We start from the raw sequence: 26,521 nt of genomic DNA on the forward strand, positions 1-26,521 counted from the left end.
AACTTCATTATAGTGATACATTATTCACACTGTTCTTAAATAGAAAACAAAAATATTAACTAGTGGATTTGTCTGGTTGTTGCATAATTATCATTGCATAATTATTAACAATTTTATGGCAACTGTCATTGGGATTTTTATGGGCTTTCACTACTACTGGAATTATTATAAGCATATATATATAGGCTTAACTTACTTAGATACCTACTTACACTCCTTAGTCTTGCTCTGATGTCACATCCTTCTGTCAACATCCTATATTTCATACCTCTCAGCTTCTTCCAACATACACGTGTGTATTTACTTTCTTCTTCCTCCATTCACTATACACCTGTTAATTCCTATCTGCTTCACTTTTGTACTTAAAGCAGGTGGACTTGCATCTAAGATTTTCAGCATCTTTGAATCACTACTCTTTTGTTAGGTAATATTTTCATTAAGAATTCCAGATATTCATTCATATATTTGTCTGATTCCTCCTCCCAATTATTTCTACCTACAGTTTTCACATCCATAGAAAATTACCCATTTAGAAGAACCACCATTTTACTGCTTGGGATTGTTCTTTGTTTGCCTACATTGTTGGCAATCAGGTCATGAAAACCACCCTTAAGGCAATCACGAATTTCTGGTCCAGTAAGTTATTCATATTTATCAATTCTAATGAGATCCTACATTAAAAATACATCATTTTGGGTATGGAGTCTTTCCATTAGAAAACATGATGTATTTTTCTTTTAAAAAAAAATATAATAATAATATTTCACTAGTGTGCTTGACAAGCCTCCAGTACATATAGTTCCCACCACATTTATTAATATGAATTCAAAATTCCATGATTTTGCATTATTAAGAAATCCAGAATACCAGATCATGCCTTTAACTAGCATGTCTCTTTTAGCTGCCCTCTTTTCCCTGGGGGGTTGCATCTACTTGCTTTACAATCCCAGTAGCTTGACTACTTTACCACTTTTCAGGATTGGCCTTCTCACTGATGAGAATTTCCAGGTCATCTGTTTTGTTTGTTACCAAGATCTCATGATCACAGCAAGAATTCCTCATTCCTTGTCTGCCTATTCTCTCCCTTCAGAAATGTTTTGCAGAATTACAATCAGTATATGATGACTCCTTTTTTCCTTTTTTCCTTTTTTCCTTTTTACAAACTTGGCTTTTGTGTATTTCCAAGTAATTACTGTGTAACCATCCCTATCAAATCTCTTATAAAACATCTAGAAAGGTGTGTTTGCATGAGTATGATTTTCCAAGGGTATGATCTCCATGAGAAAAGCATCTATATTTATAAAATGCTATTCCTTCCACTTGGCCAATGGAGCCGGATACACATCGCACTTGTGAAAGTTTGTAGCAATGACAGGGTTTCTGTTTTGCCTCAGGACCTGCTCCTGCTATCTGTTTTTCTGTATCACTCTTTGTACAGTATGGCCATTTAATGCCTCCTTCTTTTTGATATCTATTAAACGTATTTAAAAAAAAAAAAAAAAAAAGAAAACTTAATCACCCTGGAATGATTCAGTGTAAGTGAGAACAGAATCCTTTACTTCATGGTGTATTCTAGTCTAATGCATTGGATGAATGAAATTACTGAAACTGAGTTCTGACTTTTTTTCCATTCTGCTTTGTAAGGTTATTCAATTAGTTCTTAAAATAGCTTATGTAGTTTGGGGGCAAAAAAACGAGGTTACTTTCACAAATGTCTTAATCTGCACTTTTTCTGCAAGATAGACAATATTCAACAAACCTGAGCTCCCTTTTCTCATGAAGATAATAAGACATCTCAGTTGAATGCCCAGAAGTGCATAGCTTCTAATGAGGGTTTAGAAAAGAATAGCTACAGGGAAAAAAAAAAAAAGAGAGAGAGAGAAAAGAAAGAAAAAATGCATCTTCAATTTTAGCATATACAATTAAATAATAATAAATTAGCAAACTAGCTACAAAAATTAGAACCATTATTTGTCAGATAACTGTTTTTTTCTAAAATTACTTATACTTAAAGTATATTTCACCTCAAAATCATCACATAATGCTTGCAAACAGAAGCTAAAGCTCTCAAGTTCTTTATTTTTCTGTTACAAAACCATGAGAGAAAATGTGTCCTAACATTGATTTTCACCTTGAGCTAAACATCTGGTATTTGTTGAGTGCTATGCTTTCAATAAGCTTACTGCAAATGTGAATGAAGAAAGTCAAAGCAACCTATTTTCACTATGAAATCCAGTTGTTTTCAAAACTATTTTAATTACATGTAATTCGAATGAATTAATGTAATCCCTACCATTATGACATTTCCTAATTAAAAATTATCTATCTAGACACATACTGAAGAATGAATGGAAATGACTTAAACTGTGAGTTTAAGTGATATGTAAATGCCTGTTGATACAACAGAACACAGTATAACAAATCCATTTCCATAATATAGATAAATCATGATCTGTTATTATTACTTGGGCTAAGATATTATCATTTTTTCATCCACTGCTTCAACTTCAGAAAAGAATCTGATATTTCATCAGTCAGTGTTACTGATCATTCTCAACTGGTATTGATCTATGTCCAATGACCTTGTACATTGGTCATTTTTTTCATCACATATTGGGATGCTCTGTGCTTTACAGCATTACATTTTAAGTTTTCTCTTGTTTATAGCCATAAAACTGTAGTCAAGAATATTCACTTTTTAGAACCTAACAGAAAACTTTTATTTTAATATGTTTTCAGCAAATGAGTATCATGCAGGTTAGTAAACAATTGATTTTATATTTACCATTAATCCTGTTGTGTTTTTTTTTTATGTTTTCAGTGAAATGAATAATTAAAAATATTTTCTCCCAAAGGAATACTTTGAGTAATGTATAAAAAAACATCACTTCTAAATAGTCTTTTAAAAATATTAAATACTTCATTTTGAAAATGTCTAAGTGAAACATTTCAGTTTTTCACGAATAGCACACTCTTGCTTGCACTGTTTCCTCTTAAAAAGTTCAGTTATGAAATTCACCAAGTGTACTATATCCTGTAATCACCACAACTGTATTGCAAGTATACAAGCATTCATGCTAAGAAAACAAGATGAAAACCATAAAGGAAGTTGCAGTGAGGAGTGTATCGGTCTCTTTTCTCAAGTGATAAGTGACAGAATGCAAGGAAATGGTCTGAAGTTGCGCCAGGGGAGGTTTAGACCAGGAAATTTTCTTCACGGAGAGGGTGGTTAAGCATTGGAACAGGCTGCCCGGGGAAGTGGTAGAGTCCCCATCCCGTGTTTAAGAGATGTGTGGACATGGCACTAAGGAACGTGGTGTAGTGATGGGACTCAGCAGGTCAGGTTGATGGTTGGACTTGATGATCTTGAAGGTCTTTTCTAATCTAGACCATTCTATAACTCTCATGGTCTGTAATATATAACACAAAAGAATAAAAAATCTTCCCTGGTTATTCAACATTCAGCTTGCAAAGTGTTTACAGACTAATAATTAAGGTTTTCCGGAGATGTAGCCCTTTGTGAAATCTGCCCAGACCTGCCGTGTCTAACTGTTTAGCATCTGGTAACACGTGGTAACACGCATGGTGCACTCAGGGATGCAAGGAATCAGGCACCAGATACTTACCTACACAAGCAGAGACAGAAATATTCTCATTAACAAGTCAGAAACGTTGTTTTTCAAAAGCAGCACTACTTGCTATATTCTTCTGGAAGAAAAAGCCAATGCATAATAGAGGTTCTAAACTAAAATTAGGGCCTAAACAATTCCAAGTCACACACCTGCTTTGCAAACTATGAACAAGAACCCATCCAGAAAACAATTTCAGACCAAGCTCTCACCCCGCTATGTGTACACCAGAGTGTATCTCCAAGAAAGGTCAGTTTGAGAGAGGATTCACGACTGACTTCAGTCTGTTCTCCAGCGATACCCACTCTGGAAAAACTCAAATGTAGTTTTGAGGTCAACTAGGCAGAAAGAAAAAAGCCTGTCTTGCATTTGCTGCATTAACTGTGGGACTTAAATAAGTCTTTAGCCTTTCTTCTATATAGTTTTCAACATTTTTCACTCTAGGTTCTTTTTAGTCTCTACTTCATGGGCATGTAACATCTCTTTGTTTATTTTTCATTTTGCTTTTCTTTATTTGCCATATTTTTAATTGTTCTGCATCTTCTGTATGTGTTTATATATGCTTAAATAATAAAGCACTAGGAAACTGTCCTCCCATATAAAATGTGTTCAGCATTACAGTTAATGACCACAGTTCTATTAGTGTAGGTGTAGATATTATAATTAGAAGGTTAGCATTAATTGTGCCAATGCAGTAATATAAGAAATGCTGGAGCAAGGAGTTGAATAGTATTTATCTAGCTATTGAATTATATTATAAATGTGATTACAGGGAGAGAAAATGAGATTTATATAGCACACTCCAATTGTTTATGAACTTGTCCATAGACTCCAGAGGGTGTTTGTTAGTTTAAAAATTATTCCCTCATCTCTAAACACTATAAGTTAATATCTTACAAAACCTATGTCAGTACATTAATCATATCTTAGTATCAGCAACCATTTCAGTGATGGAATACCTATTTGATATGGAGGGTGGAGTGAAATGTCAAAGGGAACAGGTCCCATTTAATCACTGAAATCTCACTAATAAATATCAGCCGAATGCACTCTGCCTTGTCTCTACCCATCCTCTTTAAAAATAGCTATTCAATTGAAGAGGGGTACAATACATTTCAACCTGCCATCTATTTTTAGTTGCTACTCTGCAATAAATCTAAGAGTCAGTCATACAGATACATCTGCAGTATGTTTAATGGGAAGCTTGTGAATTCCTCATTCTTGCCACACAAGAAGTTCATTTTCAGTCAGATGGAACTGGAAAAGGATGACATAAAGACATAGCTCAGAAGATACAATTAAAAAAGTAAGCGGATTGTACAACCTATTACCCAAAGTTCTGTGTGGAAATACACTAGACACATTTTAATAGCACAGGGCTGGTATCAACAAATTCAGTTGTGAAAAGGGAATTTAGAGTATCTTTGTGTTACCCTTATCTTCATTCATTTTTGATGCAGCTTTGGATAAGACACTTGTTTTTATGATTCAGTCACACCACCTTAAATAAAAAGTAAAATAATACCTGTACAATTTGAAGAGCAGCAACAGGCAACATCTGCAATGCAGTATGGGTTTCCTAGAATACATGCTCTTTATGGCTGCAAATATTATCATTTTTAGCCTTAGCATTGTTTCTTCTATTTCTCATGTGGGCAGCTACATAACAAATGAAGGGAGAGGGAGGGGTGGACATCCAAGGGTGATTCCTTCTGTTAGAGCCAAAGTTTTGACACAGGCTCTTTAGACCTCAGATGTCTCCAAAGGTCTGAATAAATGACATCAAGTGCAAAGATACAAAGAGCTGCAGGTAAAAACGGGCAAAAATATTTGTTTGAAGTTTCTTTCATGGAGTTGTTACTGAACTGAGCAAGTAGCTATGTCGTATCTTTCTCCAGTGATCTGATTCTACACCACTAAGGGCTGGGCAATTTTCTCAGGGCAAATTCAGTCACTCTCCTACTCATTTTTATTACACAAACAGGCAGACTACATAGTGAAAATCTGTTAATAAATAGTTATAATTGACACAGAAGCAGGCTTGCAAAAGCATATGGGGCCCTTTAACATAAAATCTAGTGAAATTTGGTAAGATCTGCACATCACTAGTTTCAGCTTAACACTACAAGAATAATGTACTTGGTCTTATTTTAGAAAGGTAGTAAACCTTTCCAGCAAATACACTGAAAGTAAGATTGCCTGTTATGTGTGACATTTTTCCTGGCTTGTGCTTGAATAGAAACACAACAAAATAAATTTTCAGCCTTTGATTGGTCAAGGTAAGCCCACACATCACAATACACATCATCCCTCATGGCTTTCACTTAAATATTCAAGACTTTAAAAGGCTGGACAAGTATTGCCCTGGACCTGAATAAACAGAGAAGATAACATTCCAAGATGAATCACAATCTGGAAGTAGGAAGAGATGCTTCCTTGTGTCTGTAGAGGTAGCGTGTTGGAGGGAAGATGATACTGGCTTTGGGGAATTAAGGAGTTGATAGAGAGCCATATCTTGGCTTCTTGCCCCAAAGACAACAACTACATGAAGGACAGGCAAAACCAACAGCAGTTCTGATCTTCCACAATAATTCTCCCCAAGATGATCTCCCTTTCCTTTCCCCAAAGTGTTTATTAATATTGGGCAATCCCCATCATCAATGCTGTAAGGAAAGGACTCGAGACCAAGGCTGTGAATAACAGACAACTGGTAACAGTACAACTGGTTACATGGTGTTCTTTGTTTTTATGGAAGTCAGCCCTTTCTTAAAGGGAATATAGCATTTCTACTATAACTGATAGTTTAAGATCTTAAATTAAATTTTAAGATATAGGCTCTACATTTGTAATTGATATGTTCAAAATTTCTGCCTTTGAGATAAGCATTTATTTTGATAACAAAATGTGAGATCATACTGGGGGGAAGTGGAGAGCAGTTATTTCCAAAATAAACATGCTGATTATTTCATAAAAATACAAAGAATATCGAGCTTCCTTCACCTGTCCCTATCATAAAATTGTCACATTGCGAAATTCTTACAAGATTTTATGCAAGATTCACCCGTGTTTTTCATTTAGATCTGCCTTTAAACAAAGAACAGGACTGTCTAGCTCTGGAAACATGCACAGTATCTCTGCCTCTAATTTTTAACTGCCTTTGATCCTGTTTCTTAGTAGACAAGCTGTTGTTGTCGACTCTCTCTGTCCTGCTTTGATGTATTCCTTCTCATCTTCAATTTTAAATGAGAAGAAGTACCTATGGATTGTATGGCTAACTATATTGGACTACATGTAGGTTGCAGCAGTAGAACATTATCATATGTCTAGCAAACTCTTGTATGAGGTCAGCCCATCCAGAAATACATATACAGACACAGAGGACATACTCAACATCTTTCTTTTCATAGCCTTCTTCAATTGGCCACAGCAGCTTCAGAAACAAACAAAAGAAAAACAACTGAGAAGTTATAAATGCTTTGGCACAGGGTGCCAAGTGGTTCCAAAACACATTGGAACCAGTCTTGGCTACAGTGAAGGCAGTCCTCAAATTCACACTGAAGTGGGAGAGTCCTTTTTTTTTTTTTTTTTTTGGGGGGGGGGGGGGGGGGTGAAATGCAGTTAGGAACTGTCAGACTCATTTTGTAAAGCAAGGCTCTAGAGTTATCCTGCAGAACCATGACAGATTTCCAAGGGTGCTGGCTATGCGAAACATGGGGCTTTTGCAGAATTAGGACAATTACCTAAATGGCACAGCGTCTCATTTTTCAGAGATCCTCTGTACTTGGCACATGTAATGGCCTGTAAAAACATTGTTCCCGGGATGGTTGAATCGTAACACTTGTTCAGGATGGGTCATTTTTCAAAGTTTGCATGTCACAGTTTTGCATATAAGAATGCAGGCCCTTCTAATTTGGAATGCCTTCACTGTTGTATTTTTGTATTGTACTCTCCCAAATGCTTATAATGGGAGCTATTATAATATAAATAAATGACTGCAGTTGTATCTAGAAGATGCATCCTGATACAAATCTGTCCTAAAATGTTCTATAGAAAACCACTGGAAAGGTACATAGACTTTATGAGCCAGATTAATTGATTTGATGTACCTGCTTTGTACTGCTTCTGTGAAGCAAATCAACTTTAAACACTAAGCAGCCAGATATTTAAATGGACTTGGCTTCAAATTGCTCAAATAATGCAATAAATCCTTATATAAACCCAACATATGTTATATCCTTATTTCTTAAATATATATTGTTGCTGATGTTTGTTTTATAACAGCCCCTGTCTGGTCTTGTGAAATCATAGTACTGAATACAGAACTACAGAACCATGTCCAAACAGCATATAGGGGAGAAGAACATTTTCTTCACAAATGGATATTTTGCCACTAAATCAGCTAGATGAAAGAGTGGTCTTTAAAGTGCCATAAACAAAACAAAATAAAACAAAACGAAACAAAAAAAACAAGCCCTTTTAACTATGGAATTCAAGCTGACATAAATATATCCAGCTTTTCTACTTTATCACCTCCAATGATGATGTCAAGTCAGCACAAGAGGAATATTTCATGATTACTCATCAATGGTAGTCTTCAGAAAATCCAGAAATATTGCTGGGTATTGAATCTATTGATTAAAGGTATAACTTTCAGTATTATGCTGATCATATTAACTACATGCCCTGTGCCAGTAGATGAGAAATGCAAATTTCAGAAACTTCATTATAATTTTTATTGCTTATCAGAAGCCTTTCTTACCCTTGAAATATTTTAGTATAGAGACAAAACAGAGTAAACATGGTCAGTGTAATGAAGAATTATTGAATGGCGGAGTGCAAATGCAGAATAAGATTGTTTATAAACAGGCCACTTCTTAATATTTATTTATTGCCATCAAATCCAACTACTCAAAGCAATAATCTTTCTATATACCTAACTCTTCTATTTCCATCACTAAGGTTTTCCTTGTTATTTTACATTCCCTTATTGCCATTTCAATAGAGAGAGACATTAATAAGTGTATAGAAGATAATCACTTCAGTACTAGAGACAAAAACTAACAGCCACTGTGACGGGCACTGTATTTTGCGCAAGTTGTGGAATTCCAATTTCAATCATTCACACAAAATAAATATTCCATGCCACTTTAAAAGCCTAAGTGTCTTGGAAAAACTTCAGCCTAATGGGCTACAAGGACTCACTGGCCTGCTGGTGCAATTGGTCTTCAAAGAAACTATGGTGAATTGTACCAGATATGGACCCTTCCCATTCTTTGTGCCCAAAATGTTTCTACATATAGCTGTGATTTTAACCCTGTGCTCCTTTTGTCATGTTCTTACCCTGTGGGCTGTTAAACAGCTTCTGTATCTGTCCAGAGATGCAAATCCCTACGTCCACACCAAATGAAATTTGTAAATGCTTGAGAGCAGAATGTTCTACATAAATGGGAGATACTGTCATTACTTAGCACTGCGGGAAGCATTTCAAAAGCTGAAATATCCTTGCCTTCAAAAGGCAGGCAAGCTTTTAAAGAAGTGTGCGGCTTATTCTCATCCTTGTTTGCAAAAATTAATCAACATTTCAACCCGTGGAGTACAGTGTTCTTCAAATCCGTGCACTCCTCAGCCTATCCCCACGTCCAGCCCTTTGTTTGTCAGGGTTGTTGTGTCGGGGGGTATCTGCTCAACCTATAAATCTGTATGTCAAAACACAATCCATATCATGAATTCTTTTTCTTTTTTTAAACATGTTAGCTTTTCTTTCCAAGTGATTAAATAAATATCATTTTGACTGCTTAAACTCAATATGTATTTTTATCAATTAGCTGAAAACACAAAGATTACTTCTAAATTCTCTTCAGACCCTCTGTTTAACCAGTCTATGTTGCAATGCTTGGCCTGCAGCACTTCTATTTTTAGCTCTAAAGGAACAGTCTTAAATTGCCTATTTTCTGTTTACTAAAGACATTGAGCTTGTTACCATGGAAACTGTGGCAAGTGCCACAGCTTAACTGTTTTATTAAATGGATTGAAGGCACAGCTGCAAAACTTGAAAGGCCAGCATGTCAATTTTATACACAGCTCAAACTGCTATACATTCCACATTATAGCAAGTGCTACGTTAAATATGAGGAGCCAGAATCTGATCTTGGCTATAATCATATAAATCTTTGTTATCTCTCTCTTCACTATCAAAAAATAATAAATAAATTAATAATAATAATAATAATAATAATAATAATAATAATAATAATAATAAATTATGTGTAACCTAGATCGGGATCTGTTTTTGTCAAACTGCACTGCCTGTCAAGTTTCAGCGATTACCGCATTTGAATGGATAAATTGCAGATGATGTACATTAAACTAGTCCCCATTTATCACAGAAAGACACCATCTCACAGTTGTGTTTGCAAGAAGCTTTTAGCACATTATCGTATTGCTTACAGCAATCACATTATTTTTGGAACCACTATATTCTGTTAGTATAAGAGGGAATTAAATCAAAACTAATGACCTTGTCAAATGAAACTTCTATAAAAAGTTACACTGGAAAAATTAACACAAAACATTCTTTAAATCTTTAATTAGGCATTTGAACAAGAACACCCTGAGTACTAGAGGTGTTAAGAAATTACACCTTCTGTTCATTTCAGTACATGGTATGCTCCATATTTATGCAAAGTAGGGTACTTTTTAAATCATGCTCTAACTTGTATGTAACACTTAAGTCAAATACTACCAAAAATTATTGAAAATTATTACCACAATTTTGATTTTTTTTGTGATAGAATATAAAACCTTGTAGGATCAGATTGATAACAAATATAATTGTTAACACAAACCTAAACAACATTATACAGCCCCCAAAAGAATGAGAGCTAAAATAAGAATAGTGATATATTTACACCCATAAATATTTAATGAATGATTCAGCCTGTTGTAATAGAACCAAAAGCTCAAAGAATGTTTGACATTTAGAAGAATGGGGTTCTGCTTTCTTCACTAGTGTTGTGTTTGGAACAGTGTTCGCATTGCTACTTTTGACATTTTAAATATGAGATTTTTTGGAAGAGGTAATAATCTGATAAATTATTGAAAGATGTATTTCTTTCTGTGTAAATGCTCTTGTTTAAATTAAAGAATAGTGTGTTTGATGTTCAATCATTAAATTCAAAGAAATATTCTTCACTATCTGTTGGTGTAACTAGAATTACTGGAATGAAAAATAATTAAGTTTCCTTTCATTTATGCATTTCTTTCTTTTTTTTTTTTTCTCCATATGCAGGATCTACCTTCATCTGCAACACCCACATAATTCCAGTGAAAAATCAAGAGGGAGTAGCAATGATGTTTATTATTAACTTTGAGTATGTAACAGATGAAGAAAACGTTGCATCTCCTGAGAAGTGCAACCCAATATTGCCATCCAAACTTGTAAATCGTAAGTTACTCATTGAAAGTTCTCTTCTTACCTCTACTCTTAGCATAGAGAGTAATTAACTTGAGCAATACCAATAACAAAAAAAAAAAGATGCAGTCACCATTGCCTGACTCATTTAAAATAGAATTCAAGACAATAGGAAATAAAATTTAGCAAGTCTGTTATAAAGTTAGCAAGATAATCTATCGAATCTTTGGTAGTACAAACACCATTGATCTTACGTGTAGTGCTAGAAAATAAAAATTCATTAAAAGGAAAACATTTCACAGAAGTGCATTACCCTTGACAAAAACTGTTAATGAACTGAAAACTGAAAAAAAAAAAAGCATTATGATATAGACAAAATATTTCACCTTAACTTATTTTAAATGGAATATTTCTATTTTCCTTTCTAATTAAAAAAAAAAAAAGTTGGCAGAAGGTTTGATTAACTTTGATTTAAAAATATAAAATAAGTAAAAAAAAAAGTATTTGAAGCAAAATTAAACATCTTGATTTTATCAAATCGAATTATTTGGATTGGCTTGAAGGATGTGGGTTTCTTTGGATATACAGGAAATGCTTTTGTTTTCATTCCACTTGTAAGTATTGTTAAAGTCAGAAATCCTTCTACAAAACAAAAGTCCTCTTCTTATGCAGTTAGACTGTTTAGCTTTCTGTATATATATGCAGAATGTGTACTTTTTTTGCTGACCTTCACTCTGTGCAGCAACAGCACACGATCTTTTCTGCTTTGCATCTCCACTCACATACTCTGCTCTTACTCCAAAATTTCCAGAACACGTCCCCATTTGTCTAAGCTCTTAGTAAAGCGCAGCATGATCTAACAGTGAATGTTAACGCTCTCGCCAGAGTCTGGTTGGCAAACACAACAGTTGGAAAATGCCTTTTCACACTCTAATAATCTTTAATGTTAGTATGATAAAGGGACCTGGAACCTAAATTTTCTGATAGTCAAATCAACACTTCAGCTTTCTCTAGATAGGAGACAAAGATGATCTTCACTGCAGGAACCGAGGGGAAAACTTTCCCAATGTAAGCACTAGGCACTACCTTAAGTGATGACATGCTGTTATTAGTTCAGTTATGTTGAGGAGATTGTGAGAAGCAGGGCTGTAGCACTGCATAACAGCATTACTAAATTCCTTTTGATTAAAGCGGTCTCTGCCATTCTTCATAATCTAGACTTTCTGCAGTGTATCCTCTGGACAAAATGCAAGAGATCTCATTCAAAGCTCTGTGACTGTCAAAAAAAATACATAAATCCCCCTTCCCCAAAATATTGCTGAATAATTCACATTTTTAAAACATTGTAGTTTACTTCTATAATTAATGGTGATGGCCTATAAATTAGTAGTTTCATTCAGTATGGAGAAAGAGCTCTGACCAAATCAATCCATATGGGCCAAAGTCATCCCAGTTACATCTGTTTAACTCTACAGTGGCAGTAGATGTAAAACTATGAAAAGTTACTACTACTGCAACCTAGCAGACTGCCAATAATTATTGTTTGTGAAATATCACAAGCTTTTAAAAAAGACTTTTTTAATATTCTTCATAATACATATTTTAAATCTTTTATTTTATACTTCCTTTCTGTATTCTGTTCTTTTTAAATGGTCATTTTTTTCTTGATATCTGAAGAAAACATTTCCAGTAATTTTATGGTAAAAATACAATTAGGGGGTATCAGAAGAAATAAATTCCATCAGAAAAAAAAAAAAAAATAAATATAAAACTTACATCAAGTAAACCCCACTCATATTCTGTTTCTATTTCAGGTTGCCATGATTTTGTGCATTTTCAACACTTCTGCATTTAAATACAGTTTTGTAATACAAATAATGTGGTACGATTTACAAAAATAATGTAACATACCAATTGGGAAAAAAAAAAAAAAAAAAGGAGCTTCATGTCCTGAAAAAGAGCTGTTTTTTCTGCTGTGTACACTTTCAAGTCTTGACACTTGCCATATTTTAAAGTAAAAGCTGCTAAAGAGGACATTGGCAAAAAAAACACTTAGTCAAGACATTCTCCTCTTGTTTTACAGTATTTATGCACAGGGAATTTCCTTGCCGAGTTCTTTAAAAATGCATAGTTGGGGCTCCAAGTGCGATACACAACTGAGAAAGTTCAAGGTTTAAAAGGAGGGAAAAAAGGTAACTCAAATCATTTTCCAGCTAGTGGGTTCAGCCAGATGCCAGAAGCTGCCATAAACTAGAGCAGGCACATGGCTGCTCTTCCACCTAGTTGTTGTGGTCTCAGAGTAGACTGTTATGTGGGCAGGATGGTGACACAATATGCTACATAGCCAAAAATTCTTCTTGGCTGATAGGATTTTCAAGAGGCCAATCTGTGCAAGTTATCCAGAAAAACCTGGAGATGAGTACAGGCCAATGGTAGATTTGAATTAAAACAAACAAACACAAAACCTTGAAATACAGAAAATACAAGAGACAGAGCAATGAGGCAATACGAGTCACAAAAAAAAAGGTGAATCATTTCCTAGTAAAAACATCTTCTCTTTTCTTTTCCTTTTTTTTTTTTTTCAATTCAGTTGTGTTCCCACCATAAGAAAGGCAAACAGCAGATTCTAGGATGAAGTTCATATTTCATCTTACTCTATTTAGAATATACAACATCAGGTAAAGCAGGTGATCTGTTTTCATTGGATGACACACAAAATGGACAATAATGGGCACTGGTTCACACAGGGGAGAAAAAAAAAGAAAAGAAAAAGAAACAAAATCCCTTCAAATCCAACAACCAATTTAGAGAATAAAAATAGAGAAGGAACCAGCCATATAACAACTGCAATGCATCTGTGACAAACGACCAAGATAAGCAACAGCTAATGACAAAAGACAAAAGATTTCAGATTGCATTAGCATCTACCACCCAGAAGGACACAGATCATGAAAGATTTCTTTCCAGAGCTCATTGATCGAGTTTTCTCATATTAGAGTGTCTTTTCAACATGAGAGAAAATAAAAATGACTGAGTCAGATTGCAGGAGAGAAGAATTAAGAAGTGTATGGGAAACAAAAAAAATCACAGTTATTTTCCTGACCCTAGAAAATAAGATAACTCTTCCATACTACCATTCTTCCTCTAATTGATTTATTAAGAGTTGACATCAAATTTATCAAGTGGAACTTTGAAAACTTTTCCTTTTTCTAAAAGCATCTATCCTGCCAGCTGCAGCCAACCATTTTGAACAAGACCACTTATCACAGTGCTCCTCATGCTGAAATCTGATACATTCTAAGAAAAAGCATTTCATGCTAAATACACAATTCATTCTGGTTTTGAAGGTTGGTACACAGAAAAGAAGGATTGTAGTTTGTTAAAGTGTTCTGTGAACAAATTAAAGACCAATGGAAGGCAGCTGACATTTACTAGATTGAATGCAGAGGCTGTATTTAGTCCTGGATGGGCAGAAAATTGAAAATTTACCAGCTGAATACTGAAAAATATTTAAAAGAGTGTTCACAAATTATTTGGGACTGGGATCCTGTCTTTTGTTTTGTGCCAATCTGATGGCTAACAGAGCTAAGTTCTGCTTCACCATTGGGCCTGGCAGATTATGATAGATTTTTTTTTTAAAAGTACGCTAAGATGCCAGGAGTTTGATGACCACACCTAGCATAAATAGAATTCTTTCTAGTCTGGTGCTCAAGAGCTCCTATCTCATACGCATCAAAAAGCTGAATGGGCACTAATGTGAAAAGCGAAGATATTGGTTTCACAACAGCAAAGAAAAAATCCTTTCAGCTGATCCTTTTATTCCCTTTATTCTTCCTTGCAAGAATTTATCATCAGTTCTCTATGGTAGTCTGACCAGTGTTTGTATAATGAAATAGCTAAATTTGAAAAATCCTGGCATGCCAGAATTCACAGCCAACTGATTTTTCACTCTTCTGTTTCATTGTTTCTGCATTTTGCCACAATTCTACTTTTCAATGCATGCTATTTCACTAATAAAACAAAGGAAGTTTTTCTTCATATGTCTCCTTTTGGAAAAAAAAAAAAAAAGGCATATCTTTTAGTTTAAACTTCTAACCAACTTAAATTAATGCTCTATCTGTCCAATCTTTATATTCAGAGAAGTAAGGAAATTTCTTCTGTCAGCACTTAATGTATAACTGAACAACACCCTTCTTTCCAGTGAGGGTGTTTCTGCACAATGTGCAGTTAAGGGGAGACTTACAGAAATTGATTTCTGCTATAGATGTCCATTCATCATCCAATTGCTCTAATATTTGTCGCATTTGCAGATATGAGAATTCTATTGATTCTTACTTCACAAATTTAATGAGTTCGTTTGCTTTTTGTGTTCTTTTTCTTAGAACATGTAAATGTTTTATAATTCCAGAAATTAACTTCTGTAACCAAAGAGAGAGACACTTCATAACTTTATCCCACCTCACTATTTTTGTGAAATGCTTGAAGACATAAATACCTTCTTGTTAGGTGACAGTATATTTGTTTAGCATATTAGAGCGTTAAAATCAACATTTCAAGTTACATAGGCCCTAAAAAATTGTTTTTATTCATATTGTAACAGCTAGTGCTTATGGGCTGTTCTCTGCCACAACTGATAAGCTAACATTTGCCTGATTGTCACTACAGTGGTAAGCAATGAATCCCAAAATTGTTGGTCATAAATTTTCATGAATCAAATCATTTGCCAATTTATTATTTTCAACTCCTACTGAAAGAATTAGGTAGGATTTTTAGCAAGACATTTCTAGAAAAAGAGAACCTGCTCCTGTTAGATTCACTGTTTAAAAGAAAAACAGTCCTTTCTGTAGATATTCTAGAATGGACTAATTCAAGAAGATATACGATTTTATACCAGTTTAGCAAAAAGCCTGTGTGAACACTTACATTATCATTTAAATTTAAGTCTACTAGTAATAGTTGCTAACCAAAATAGTCCCAAAATGAGATAACAATTCCTGTAAAGTGTGTTGTACAGACTTCATTAAACTATTTTTTCAATAAAGTGTTAAGCTAGGATAGCTTTTGCATATGAATGTTGCTTTTAAACCATCCATTGAGGAAAGGGAATGTAAGTGTCCGATTTTATTCCCAAATCTGTCAAACATTCCAGTCTGGCATGCTCATATACTCCATCAATTTGACAATGAATTTTTACAGAAATTTAAGGAGCCAGTGGCATGAATTATTATTTGCTCCTGGCGTTTGATTCTGTTCTTCACAGCTGTGGAATACTTTGTGTCTGTAAAGCTAGTCTAGTAACTGCAAAAGATCAAAATCAATCATGACACAGAATGGACACAGAAAATCTCCAGCCATTTCCCACTGACAGCATGCCATAGATCTGAGGGCTGACTTCAATATGAAGAATGTAACTGTAATTTTTCTACTGAGTAGACTCTTTGTGGGATTGTAATGTACACACATGCACAAGATGAGAAAAAACTCTGAGAACCCTAGTTCTGAGTTGTTTTCATTCTCTGCCCCACCTAGAGCACACTGTTTTTTTAATGACTTGTAAGCATTTTTTCTAACATTTACTCCAGACCTTTCTAAAAAAAAACTCCTTCTAATACATAGGTTAAAATAGCCACAGTCAGATACAATAAATGAATAAAACTTGTGTGAAATTAGCTTCCAAATATTTTGACTAGTTTAAAGTACTAACCTAAAAGCAAATATTGGTTCCCCAATACATTGCTCATTACCTCATGGGAGAAAGCCCAGAAAGTTATTTGATTAAGCACATAATTGCATTCTGCCAAGGATGGTTATTTGGGGATTCCTTTATCATTTTATCCCTTCAAAATCTATAAGCCTATTAAAGACACCCTGGAATAATTTCTTGTGTTTCTTCCTCTTATGCAAATGAGAGGATCTGTAATACATCCAGTCAATGCCTACTTTTTGGATAAAGTTCAAACAAAATGAAAAGGCTAATAATATTCTAAAAACAGCTTAAAACATTATTAGTAATGATTAGTAAAACTTCTCAAACAATGAGATCCTTAACAGTGCTTATACTTGACAAAGTTTGTCTCTGTTCTGGTCCTAGCAATGGAGCTACATGTCAGGAAGGATGCTTACTGCAGTCACTGAAGTTACAAATAAAACAAGCACAACTGAAATTCAGATCAGGCCTTTTCTTTAAGTAAGAGTTAATTCAAAAACAGATATATTGTTTCTCCATGCAGAACACTGCTGTATGAGTAAGCATAGCAATTTAGTGAGAGTTAAGCATATATATTTTTTTTTTAACATATTTGGACAACAAAATTGTCATGAAATATTGTATACTGTCTGATGCACAGGCACTTGCCACATCGAACATGACACGTATACGCAATAGTAACCCCTGACTTTGCCCAAAATGTGATGAGAAATGTGTCTAGGGTCTTATTTTTAGCTGCAACACTGGGAGCAAATTCATCATAAGTGAGGGCTAGTCAAGAAAAACTGTGTCCAGGAGGACAAAGGTTTCTATCTAGCCAACCAGCAGCATAGCTCTGACAACCCAATGTCAATATGTGTATTTGTCTCCAAGGTAAATTACAGGGAATGTTAGGTGAACTGAGGCAGTGTGGAACACTTAGCAAAGGAACATAGCCAAACAACTATCAGCAGTAAAGGACAGAAGGACCTTTGGTACTTTCACCTTCAGAGTACTCCACAAATACCTAATTAACAGAACGCTCATTAAGATAAATAAACTGTATTAAGTCTTGTTTTACAGACAGAGAAATACAAGTACGGTGGCTAAATTTCCTTTCCTCATGGTGGTTATTTTTGGGATTCAGACTAGAAAGGAAGCCTCACTGTATTCTAGTCACTGTAATTAGCTGTTTGCATTACAGCCTCTCCCAGCTAGGATCACAGCCCTATTGTGCTGTATCTTATACAAACATTCAATAAAAGCAGGCAATCTCTGCTTAAAGAGATTACAAACCAAACAAAGGGAATGACACAGCTTTCAGTGGAGGTGACTTGTGCAGCCTGGATGACAGGAAAAGGAACACAAACTGACAATAAACAGGCTGTGCAGAGACCCTGCAAATTTTCCTTTTGCTATTTAAATAGATAAGTAGTAAGTATGGGAAGTGAGCATGAAAAGGATTCCTGGTTTGAACTAGATCCAGGAGGTCTCTTCCAGTCCTATATTTTTAGCAGATCTCCTGTTTGTTCTTTTCAAGGATAGTGAAAACAGGTGGGTTCTGTGAGATAACTTGAAGGCCAGGATAATGATTTTGCAAAATCATCCCAAGTTATAATACATACCCTCAAGGAAGTATAAAGGTAGTCAGTTTTGTATCATTCTCTGATGGAATAACTCAATTAAGACATATTTCTCTATTATTCATAATAAGAATTAGTACAGAGAACTTAACACATCTATGCATTTTGTTAAATTGAATTAAATATTTTAATCTTGAAGAGAGAAATTAACATTTATCAGCATATCTCAAGCTTAGACCAAAAGTACTACTAGATAGGAAAAAAAAAGTTTAAATGGATTTGAGAAGCTCTCAGATGGAATATAGTCATAAGGAATATGTTCTGTTATTTAAGTGATTCAACATGGAGGAGATGATATTTTTAGGTAAGCAAACAAAATAAATCTATAGATAAAAATGAGGAGCTTTACAACCATTGCGTCTTACTTCTCATATGTAGAATCCTATCATGATTACTTGACTCTATTAATGAGCACAGTACATAGGCAAGCTGGGCATTTCAAAGACCTGAAAGCAATTGGCAGAGACATGAGACGTGTAGTTAGAAGAGTTCATCCCATGAAGAGATGGAATAAGTGAGCCCTGACAGGGATATGAAACTTCTCTGAGGTCACACTCTGAACAAGTGTCAGTGAATAAAGCCTATTGTCCCCAAGAAGATTTTGAATTATTCAACTTTTTTGTAAGTTTCTTCCAAACAAAACAGGCATTTCCTAGCAAAGACATGCTCCATAAGAAATTAGAAGATGTTCTGTCTCATGAGAAATAGCACGTTGGTCTGGATACATCTACTTTAGTTTTCTGTCTGTATTAGCTAACCTTAAAACTTGGTAATTGGAAATATATACTGATCTATGTTACAAAACTGAGTAATTATCCAAGTACTTCTTTATGGAATAGTTCTTAAATTTTCCAAATAAAAAGGCAATGTACTTTTACTTCTGCAGATTACCTATATTGAATGTGAATTCAAGATACTTGAGTTTGCTTGTAAAATGTGTGGAAATTTGATATTCAACCTTCTTAATAGTCTGTTTATTTTCTGAACCTGTCTCTTTTAAAGCTAAAGCTTTTTGTAAATCTAGTTCAATTGTATTTCAGATGGTAACAACCTTTCGAGTGGCTCTTCTTCAGGTAAATCTATCTTCTAAAATTCTATCTACTAAAGCCCTTTTATTGCTTTGTTCTGTTTCTAATACTTCAAGATCTCATTACATTTTACATAATTCTAGAAGAGTGCAAGTTAAAATGTGGCTCTTGCTCCCACTCTCTGAATACTTATTTCTGCAAAACTATGGATATAACATCTAAACTATTAAATTTAGTATAATTATATGAGATATGAAATTCAAATGTAGTGATACTTTTCAGCTTATTACCACTGATTGATTTTTTTTTATGCTCTGAATACAAGAACTTTCAATGTATGAGACAAAATACATTGTGGAATTTGGAAATGGTATATAAATTCACTGTTAAAACAAGAGAACTTCTTCAGGCTTCCTGTCTCAGACAAAAACAACATTGTCTGTTCTATGAAGTCTGGTAACTGATGTGATAAAGGATTGAGACTTTTTGGAGAACTTTATTTAATACATGAAATGAATTCTCCCAGCTACCAAAAACCACCATGTTCTCACAGCAAGACAGCAAAATACTGTGCTAGTTGAATAAATTCTTTGCATATAATAGCTAGTGTGATGCTTGCTATTTTGTTTCTTTACAGTTATTTAATTTTTTCTTCATTTCCACTTTTAACTACGTCTAAGAAATAAAAATGCAAGAAGTAAAATCTCTGAGAGGCCCAAAATTATATTTTCATATGGCTTTTTTCACAAAACCACTGTAACACCTATACCTATAAGCTTAACATCTATATGGATAAAATCTACTATAATGATATCTGTATTAACAAATGTGAAGAAAACCAGACCGGTAAATATACAAATTTATGTTAGTATCCAAGGATATCACCATTCTCTCTTTTCAGAAAAACCCTGAGAACACTGTTCAGACTAGATTCACTAGCCAACCAAGCATAGCCCTGTGTGTGGTCAGAAACTTCATTCCTTTCCCATTTTTAGCTTTATCAGTCATGTTTTGATAGGCCATTTCACGGGCCTATTAGTAACCAGGAGGATCTGGAATCATATTATTCTCTTAGACATTCTCAATACTACTTTTCAGAAGTACAGCCTCAGGACAAAAATATGATATCACCATCACAAAGATAAAATATCTTTCTCACTTACAAGGGAACATGAAGAAGATTGCTGTTACTGATATGGATAGAGTTCAAGTGCAACCTTAAATTTTAGAGAAAACTATAAGTATAATAACTGAAATGCCAAAATTAAAGTAGAACATACCAAAGTGTAAAAAAAAAAAAAGTGTCTGCAGTACCTGAGAATTATAAATATAAGCTTCTAAAGTTAATAATTAGATATTCCTTCTTTTTCCTGCCTGAAAAGAAAGAGACACAAATTATGAAGGTTATTTAATGAGCAGAGTAAGAAAATGATCCACTTGTATATGCTTCTCTACATTTGGGGGAAAAGAACTGGGGAGAAGAAGAAAACAAACAAACAAACAAACAAAAAACTATCATAATTGACTCTTCCTGTAATTCTCTCAGTGTAAAATACACTGTACCACAGGTAGCACGCTATTCCTTAACATGGGCAGCTCAGAGTTTAGTTTGGCTCTTCAGCCTAGAACAAGTTGTACATCACACCAGAAAACAGTTCTGACAGTTTCTACAACTTAATTTATCTTGTGCAAACTTTTTCTGCATTTGAGCTCCTTGGATTTGATTTTGGAAAGTGTAAACCTAAAGAAAGCCAAGAACATAATAGACTAAATCTAGCTATGGTGCCACTTATTTTCCCTTTCACTGACTTACCTGAAGCCAACTTTCTACCTCTCTACATCAGCAAGAAAGTAACAATAATACTAGAGATACTACAAAATCTAGTTTAACCCCTCTTTGAGGAGTCATTATGTCCTCCTAGCTGCTATCTGGGGCTACTTTTCTGCAATGCTCAGGGTAGGAAACTGGAAATTCCACGTGCATTGACATGGAATAAACAGACTTTGTAGCAGCACCTAGTATCTGCCAGTAACCTTAAAACCACTGCAGAAATAACAGCAAAAGTAAAGATCTCTCAGTTGCAGGTGTTTCTTTGACTTAACTACTGTGTCTAATATGTAAGCAAGCATTTCCACCACTAGAACTTTAAGAACTACCATCACTGCAGCAAGGCAATATTCAGGCCAAATACTCCCCTTCACTGTTAACAAAATGCCTGCACAGAACAAATAGGAGAATTATTTGCTTTGCAAGTATATTGATTTATGAAAGAAATTCTTTTTCAGATATGTTTTTTTCTGGAATACACCATTTTCAGAATGAAATTTGTATTCATGGGACAGGGAATTTGCAACCATAATCAGAGCTGATAATAAAGTCTTTTTGGACCAAGTTTGTTTCTTTCCTTTTTTTTTTTTCCCTACCACAAAATTCTATATGATGGTATTTACTGTTTAAAAACTGACATTTTTCATTAATGTTAACATTTCTGATTTCAACACTTAAAAAAATCAATAGTCTTGCTTTTCCATATAAGGACAGCTTTTTCCTACACTTTTTTTTCACTTAACTATCAAAACATTTTATTTTTTATCAATTTGAAACCTTCATTTTACTTCTAATTCTTTAATATAAAATAACAAACATTTTAAAAGCAAAGCAATTTTGAAGACTAAGCTTTTGTCTTAATCTTGAGAACAATAAAATAACACCTTTTCAAAAATACGTTTGGGGTAGGAAGTCTGTATTCCAACTAGCCCTAAACATAGGAGGAGACACAGCACTAGTTTAATAGATCACGTTCATCTCATCTAACATGGAAACAAATATTTTCAAGACATTTGCATTCAGTGCCATTCTTTAGGTCTGATGTTATAGATTATTTGCATTTTCTAAGAATAAGAAGTTCCCTATCTCTCTAAAGACTTCAGATTCCTGGCAGAGAAATCAAGCGATGACAGACTATGACTATAAAAATTTTTATACCTTGAAAATGCTGAAGGAGCTTAAATATTTTAGGTTCCATGAATTCTAAACATCTTCCCCTCTGAGCTCCCAAAATATGAGACAGAATACAAAAGTCTTTCAGAAGGCAAGGAAAGTCTATTTGAATTCAGGACTTTGGAGATAACTACATCTGCCAACAGTTTAGAAGTGTCCTTTCTTATCGGAAAAGTATTTTTGACCAAGCTCTGCTATTTAGAAAGTCTAAGGGTTAGCTGGGCTGGCACAGAGAATAAGTACAATCAGCAGATTAAGTCAGTTGCAAATTACTTATTTAGTGAAGCAAGGTTTGAAAGGAGGAGGTGGAAGCCTGGAATTGTGACTCAGGCTCAACAGCTTTCTTCAATTGCTTTTAGCAAGCCACAATTATACAAATCTCTGACTCAGCATTAAGAGCTTGGCAATCTAGTTTGCAACTTCAGTAATACATAAGAATTTACATCTCAAAAATCTTTTTGTCTTATAAGCTAAGATATATATGCTCTGACATCATACCTAGAGAGTGCAGGTGTTGTCCACTTTCAAACAAAATATTTTACCCTATACACAGTATGACAGGAAAGCTTCTGCTGAGCCTTTTGGTCTGTACTGGGACATCAGGCCTGGGGCCATGAATTTTGCTTCATGCCAAATTGTATTATTACTGAGCTAAGCAAGGAAGTGTGATGTAAATTAGATAAATTCTGAATGGGCCTCCTGACAGCTTTAGCAGCAGAACCGTAGGAGAGCACTGAATGTTCAACACATCAGTGAGTTCATTATCTGTAACCTGTAGAATAACAGCAATACTCCTCCCCCCTACAGAATACTCAAGTTAAAAAGCAGGAACTAGGGATGTTAATTTTTAGAGCATTTATTAGCGTTTATAGAAGAGTAGCTGAAAGTTAAGTTACTCATTTAAGAGTAGCTAAAAGTTACTCATTTAAGTTTTCTATTTCATGCCCAAGAATCTTAGCAAGAAGCAAAATTCTCACTGAGTATTCTTTCCAGCTCAACTGCAGTTAGACAGCTGAATCAGTAATGCAGTATAACATGGTCATATTAACTTGGTGAAGCAGAAAAGACCATCTGCACCACCATGAATATAACTAAAACAGAGTGCCAGCAAAAAGCCTTTAACAGTGTCTAATGCCGGAAAATCTTATGAATGGTATTTTTAAGAAGATCAATGTAATTGATAAAAAAAGGTTTTTACTATTTGTTTCACCTTTGATTCAATATGCTTGCAGAATTGATTTATAAAGTACTTCACAACTGAATTCTATGTACATTTAAAATAATAAAATTATTTTGTATGTACTTCACTGATTTCAACTGTGAGCAATTTGTTCAAGAATACTTAATAAGTCAGAAGAAATATGCATACTCCCAAGGTGCACTCTACTGAATATCAACGTGTGGATTGAAAATTGGCACCTTTAGGTGCTGTCTGTGAATTCAATATACACCATATTGTTGTGTTAGTTTATGCATTAGAGTAATAGATTTAGTACTAAACATATGGAATACAACACGCTTTTTCAAAAGACCCCTGACTGAAATTGTCAAGCAAATAAAAGGAAGATTGTTACATGGAATCACATTTTAACACAGCAAAAAAAGGGTTAGAATAAATGGCCAGATTTCTCAATATTGAGATGTTATCAGTAGCCCCCTCCCCACCCCCCCTCAGTCTTTACTGTTAAATACATTTTCAAATATTTGGAGAAAGAAGGTGAAAATGGCAAAGTAAGGGTTTGCTGATGTCATAAAATCAATCAGAATGTGATATGAGTATGATATGAGATTTACAGGCATATCCTACAATATCAGAGGTCTACAATGTCTTGTACATGGACCTGCAGTGTCATCTAGTATAGCAACCTTAGGTTTTATAAAGCTTTTACTTTAAGATCAGGGCACTCTCACTTTCATCCATTTAAAACTCAAAATAAATTCAATACCAAATACATAGGACATTCATTTGAAAATGTTAAATGATTTAGCTGTCATCAATTGCTGTTTTAGCTGTTGTGTACAAGCATCAATAAAAGAATATTTCAAAACATTTCAATATGAAGTGATAAATCTCAATGCTAAATATTAATGAACATTAGCTAGCTTCAAACACTGGTGATTAAAACTGACTGAATAAGATAAAGAGGGAACAACAAGACATTTGTGACATCCTCTGAGAAATCATTTTGATATCAATCCACTGTAGAAAACACTCATGTTGCAGCGTGATAAGTGACAAGAAGTGATTGATTAAGTCAAACCATTTATGTGACATCTGACCATTTTAGTTATGTTATTTTGTTATTGTTTCTTCAGCACTTCTAAGTCTTTTCCTATGTTTTCTGTGCATCAGAAGTGCCTATGCCTCCATCTGAGTTGTATTACACAATACTTTAAAATACTTGCTGTCTGGGTTTGCTTTTTTTAGGGAATGGTCTGTCAATTTTACATTTCTCCCTCTAAGTTTTCTTTATTTGTGCTATTTTATTTGCATTTTACACTTCCTCTCAGTTACTGCTATTTCTTACCAATACACAAAGTTGTGCACCTTCCATGAACTCAGAATAGCCTGCTTTATCAATTAATACACCAACCCAACTAAGCCTACACCCATGCAAATGCATGAAAGATGCTTGTATTGTACAGGTGCAACTGAAGGTTGAGAGCTATGTTGTTGGTTTTTCCTGCATTTTGTTTCTCTTCAGAAAGTCAGAAAGGACCTTGAGATTAGATAACCTTATCTCTTTTAAAGCAGACTGTAGAGTCAATGCTGTTATCCTTATTTGGAGCTTAGTAGCTTAGGTTTGACTGAAATATGAAATCCTCTAAAAAATGAGTTTAACAAACCTGGAATTTAACAAACCTCCACAGTTACACATTCCATTGCAAAACTTTATTAGGAATAGGTCTATTATTTATAGCTGTCATTATGCACTCTGACTGTGTATGAAAAAGCAGGTTTTCATGACAAGAAACTAATGCTCATCTTTTCTTTTCTGTATGTATTTACACATAGGCAAACTTTTTGGATTCCGGTTACCTGGATTGAGACTTTTAACGTACAGAAAGCAGTCCTTACCACAGGAGGACCCTGATGCAGTGATAATCGACTCATCCAAGCACAGTGATGACTCAGTGGCTATGAAGCACTTTAAATCACCTACAAAAGAAAGTTGTAGTCCTTCAGAAGTGGATGACACTAAAGCACTGATTCAACCCACTAAATGTTCGCCTTTGGTTAATATATCAGGACCTCTTGACCATTCATCGCCTAAACAGCAATGGGACAGACTTTACCCTGACATGATACAGACAAGCAATCCACTAACCCATTCCAGATCAAAGGAAAGCATTTGTAGCATACGGAGAGCATCTTCAGTACATGACATAGAAGGCTTTAACGTCCATCCCAAGAACATTTTTAGGGACCGCCATGCAAGTGAAGGTATGGTAGAAAAATCAGTCAGTATTCTGTGATTCCCTAAGAAAAGGATTATTACAATTTTTCATAGTAATTATGATCACTTTGTAAGCAAAATTAAATATAAACATCTATAAATATTCAAAGTCAAACTGAAAATATTCAGGGCCCAAATATGCCAGGCCTTTTTTACTCTAAATGATGCTTTTCACGTCTAAGCAGACCGATGAAATCATGGGGTTGCTCTTAGAGTACCATCTACCTTCTGTACAGGGATATAGTGAAACTGGATCCAACATCTGTAAAGCTAATATTAGTATTTGGGAAAACAAATCAGCTGATCAAGCTAAATTGCATGCACATTCCGGCCCCTTACTCACGTAAATTAGAGTATCTTTGATTGTATGAAATCCTACTTCAGAACTTGATAAGTTTATTTTTCCTAAATCTGTGATGTGCTCATTGTATATTCACAAACTCAACACAGAGACATACTTTTTCTCTCACATCGGAAAAAAATCTTCTCAGCAACTCCAGTGAAACACTTGGTGCAATGCTTGGTGAAATACTTAGTGAACTATTTAGTGTAAAATTGATGTAAGTGTCATTTTCTCTTTGTGTTGGTATATTCTTGCAACCTAATTATGCGAAGCATAATGGAGCATGGGCCGTGTTTCTTCATGTTGGAGATAGAGAGTTTGA

The 26,521-nt window shown here is 34.6% G+C and overlaps 1 protein-coding gene across 8 annotated transcripts in view; it reads left to right on the forward strand.

Annotated features, from left to right (window-relative positions):
• The window catches only part of KCNH7 (potassium voltage-gated channel subfamily H member 7), a 224,575-nt gene that overhangs the window by 121,750 nt on the left and 76,304 nt on the right, over positions 1-26,521 (forward strand). For 3 of the 8 annotated variants that reach the window (XM_080601183.1, XM_080601190.1, XM_080601189.1), the window contains exons 3-5: positions 10,918-11,073; positions 19,410-19,442; positions 25,415-25,864. In XM_080601183.1, the coding sequence (XP_080457309.1) occupies positions 10,918-11,073; positions 19,410-19,442; positions 25,415-25,864 (639 nt within the window). The remainder of the gene's footprint in view (positions 1-10,917; positions 11,074-19,409; positions 19,443-25,414; positions 25,865-26,521) is intronic. The other 5 variants (XM_080601184.1, XM_080601186.1, XM_080601187.1 and 2 more) reach the window with 3 other exon arrangements.

This window comes from Anser brachyrhynchus (genome assembly GCF_964034855.1).
Source record: "Anser brachyrhynchus genome assembly, chromosome: 7".
In the NCBI taxonomy this organism is placed as follows: domain Eukaryota; kingdom Metazoa; phylum Chordata; class Aves; order Anseriformes; family Anatidae; genus Anser; species Anser brachyrhynchus.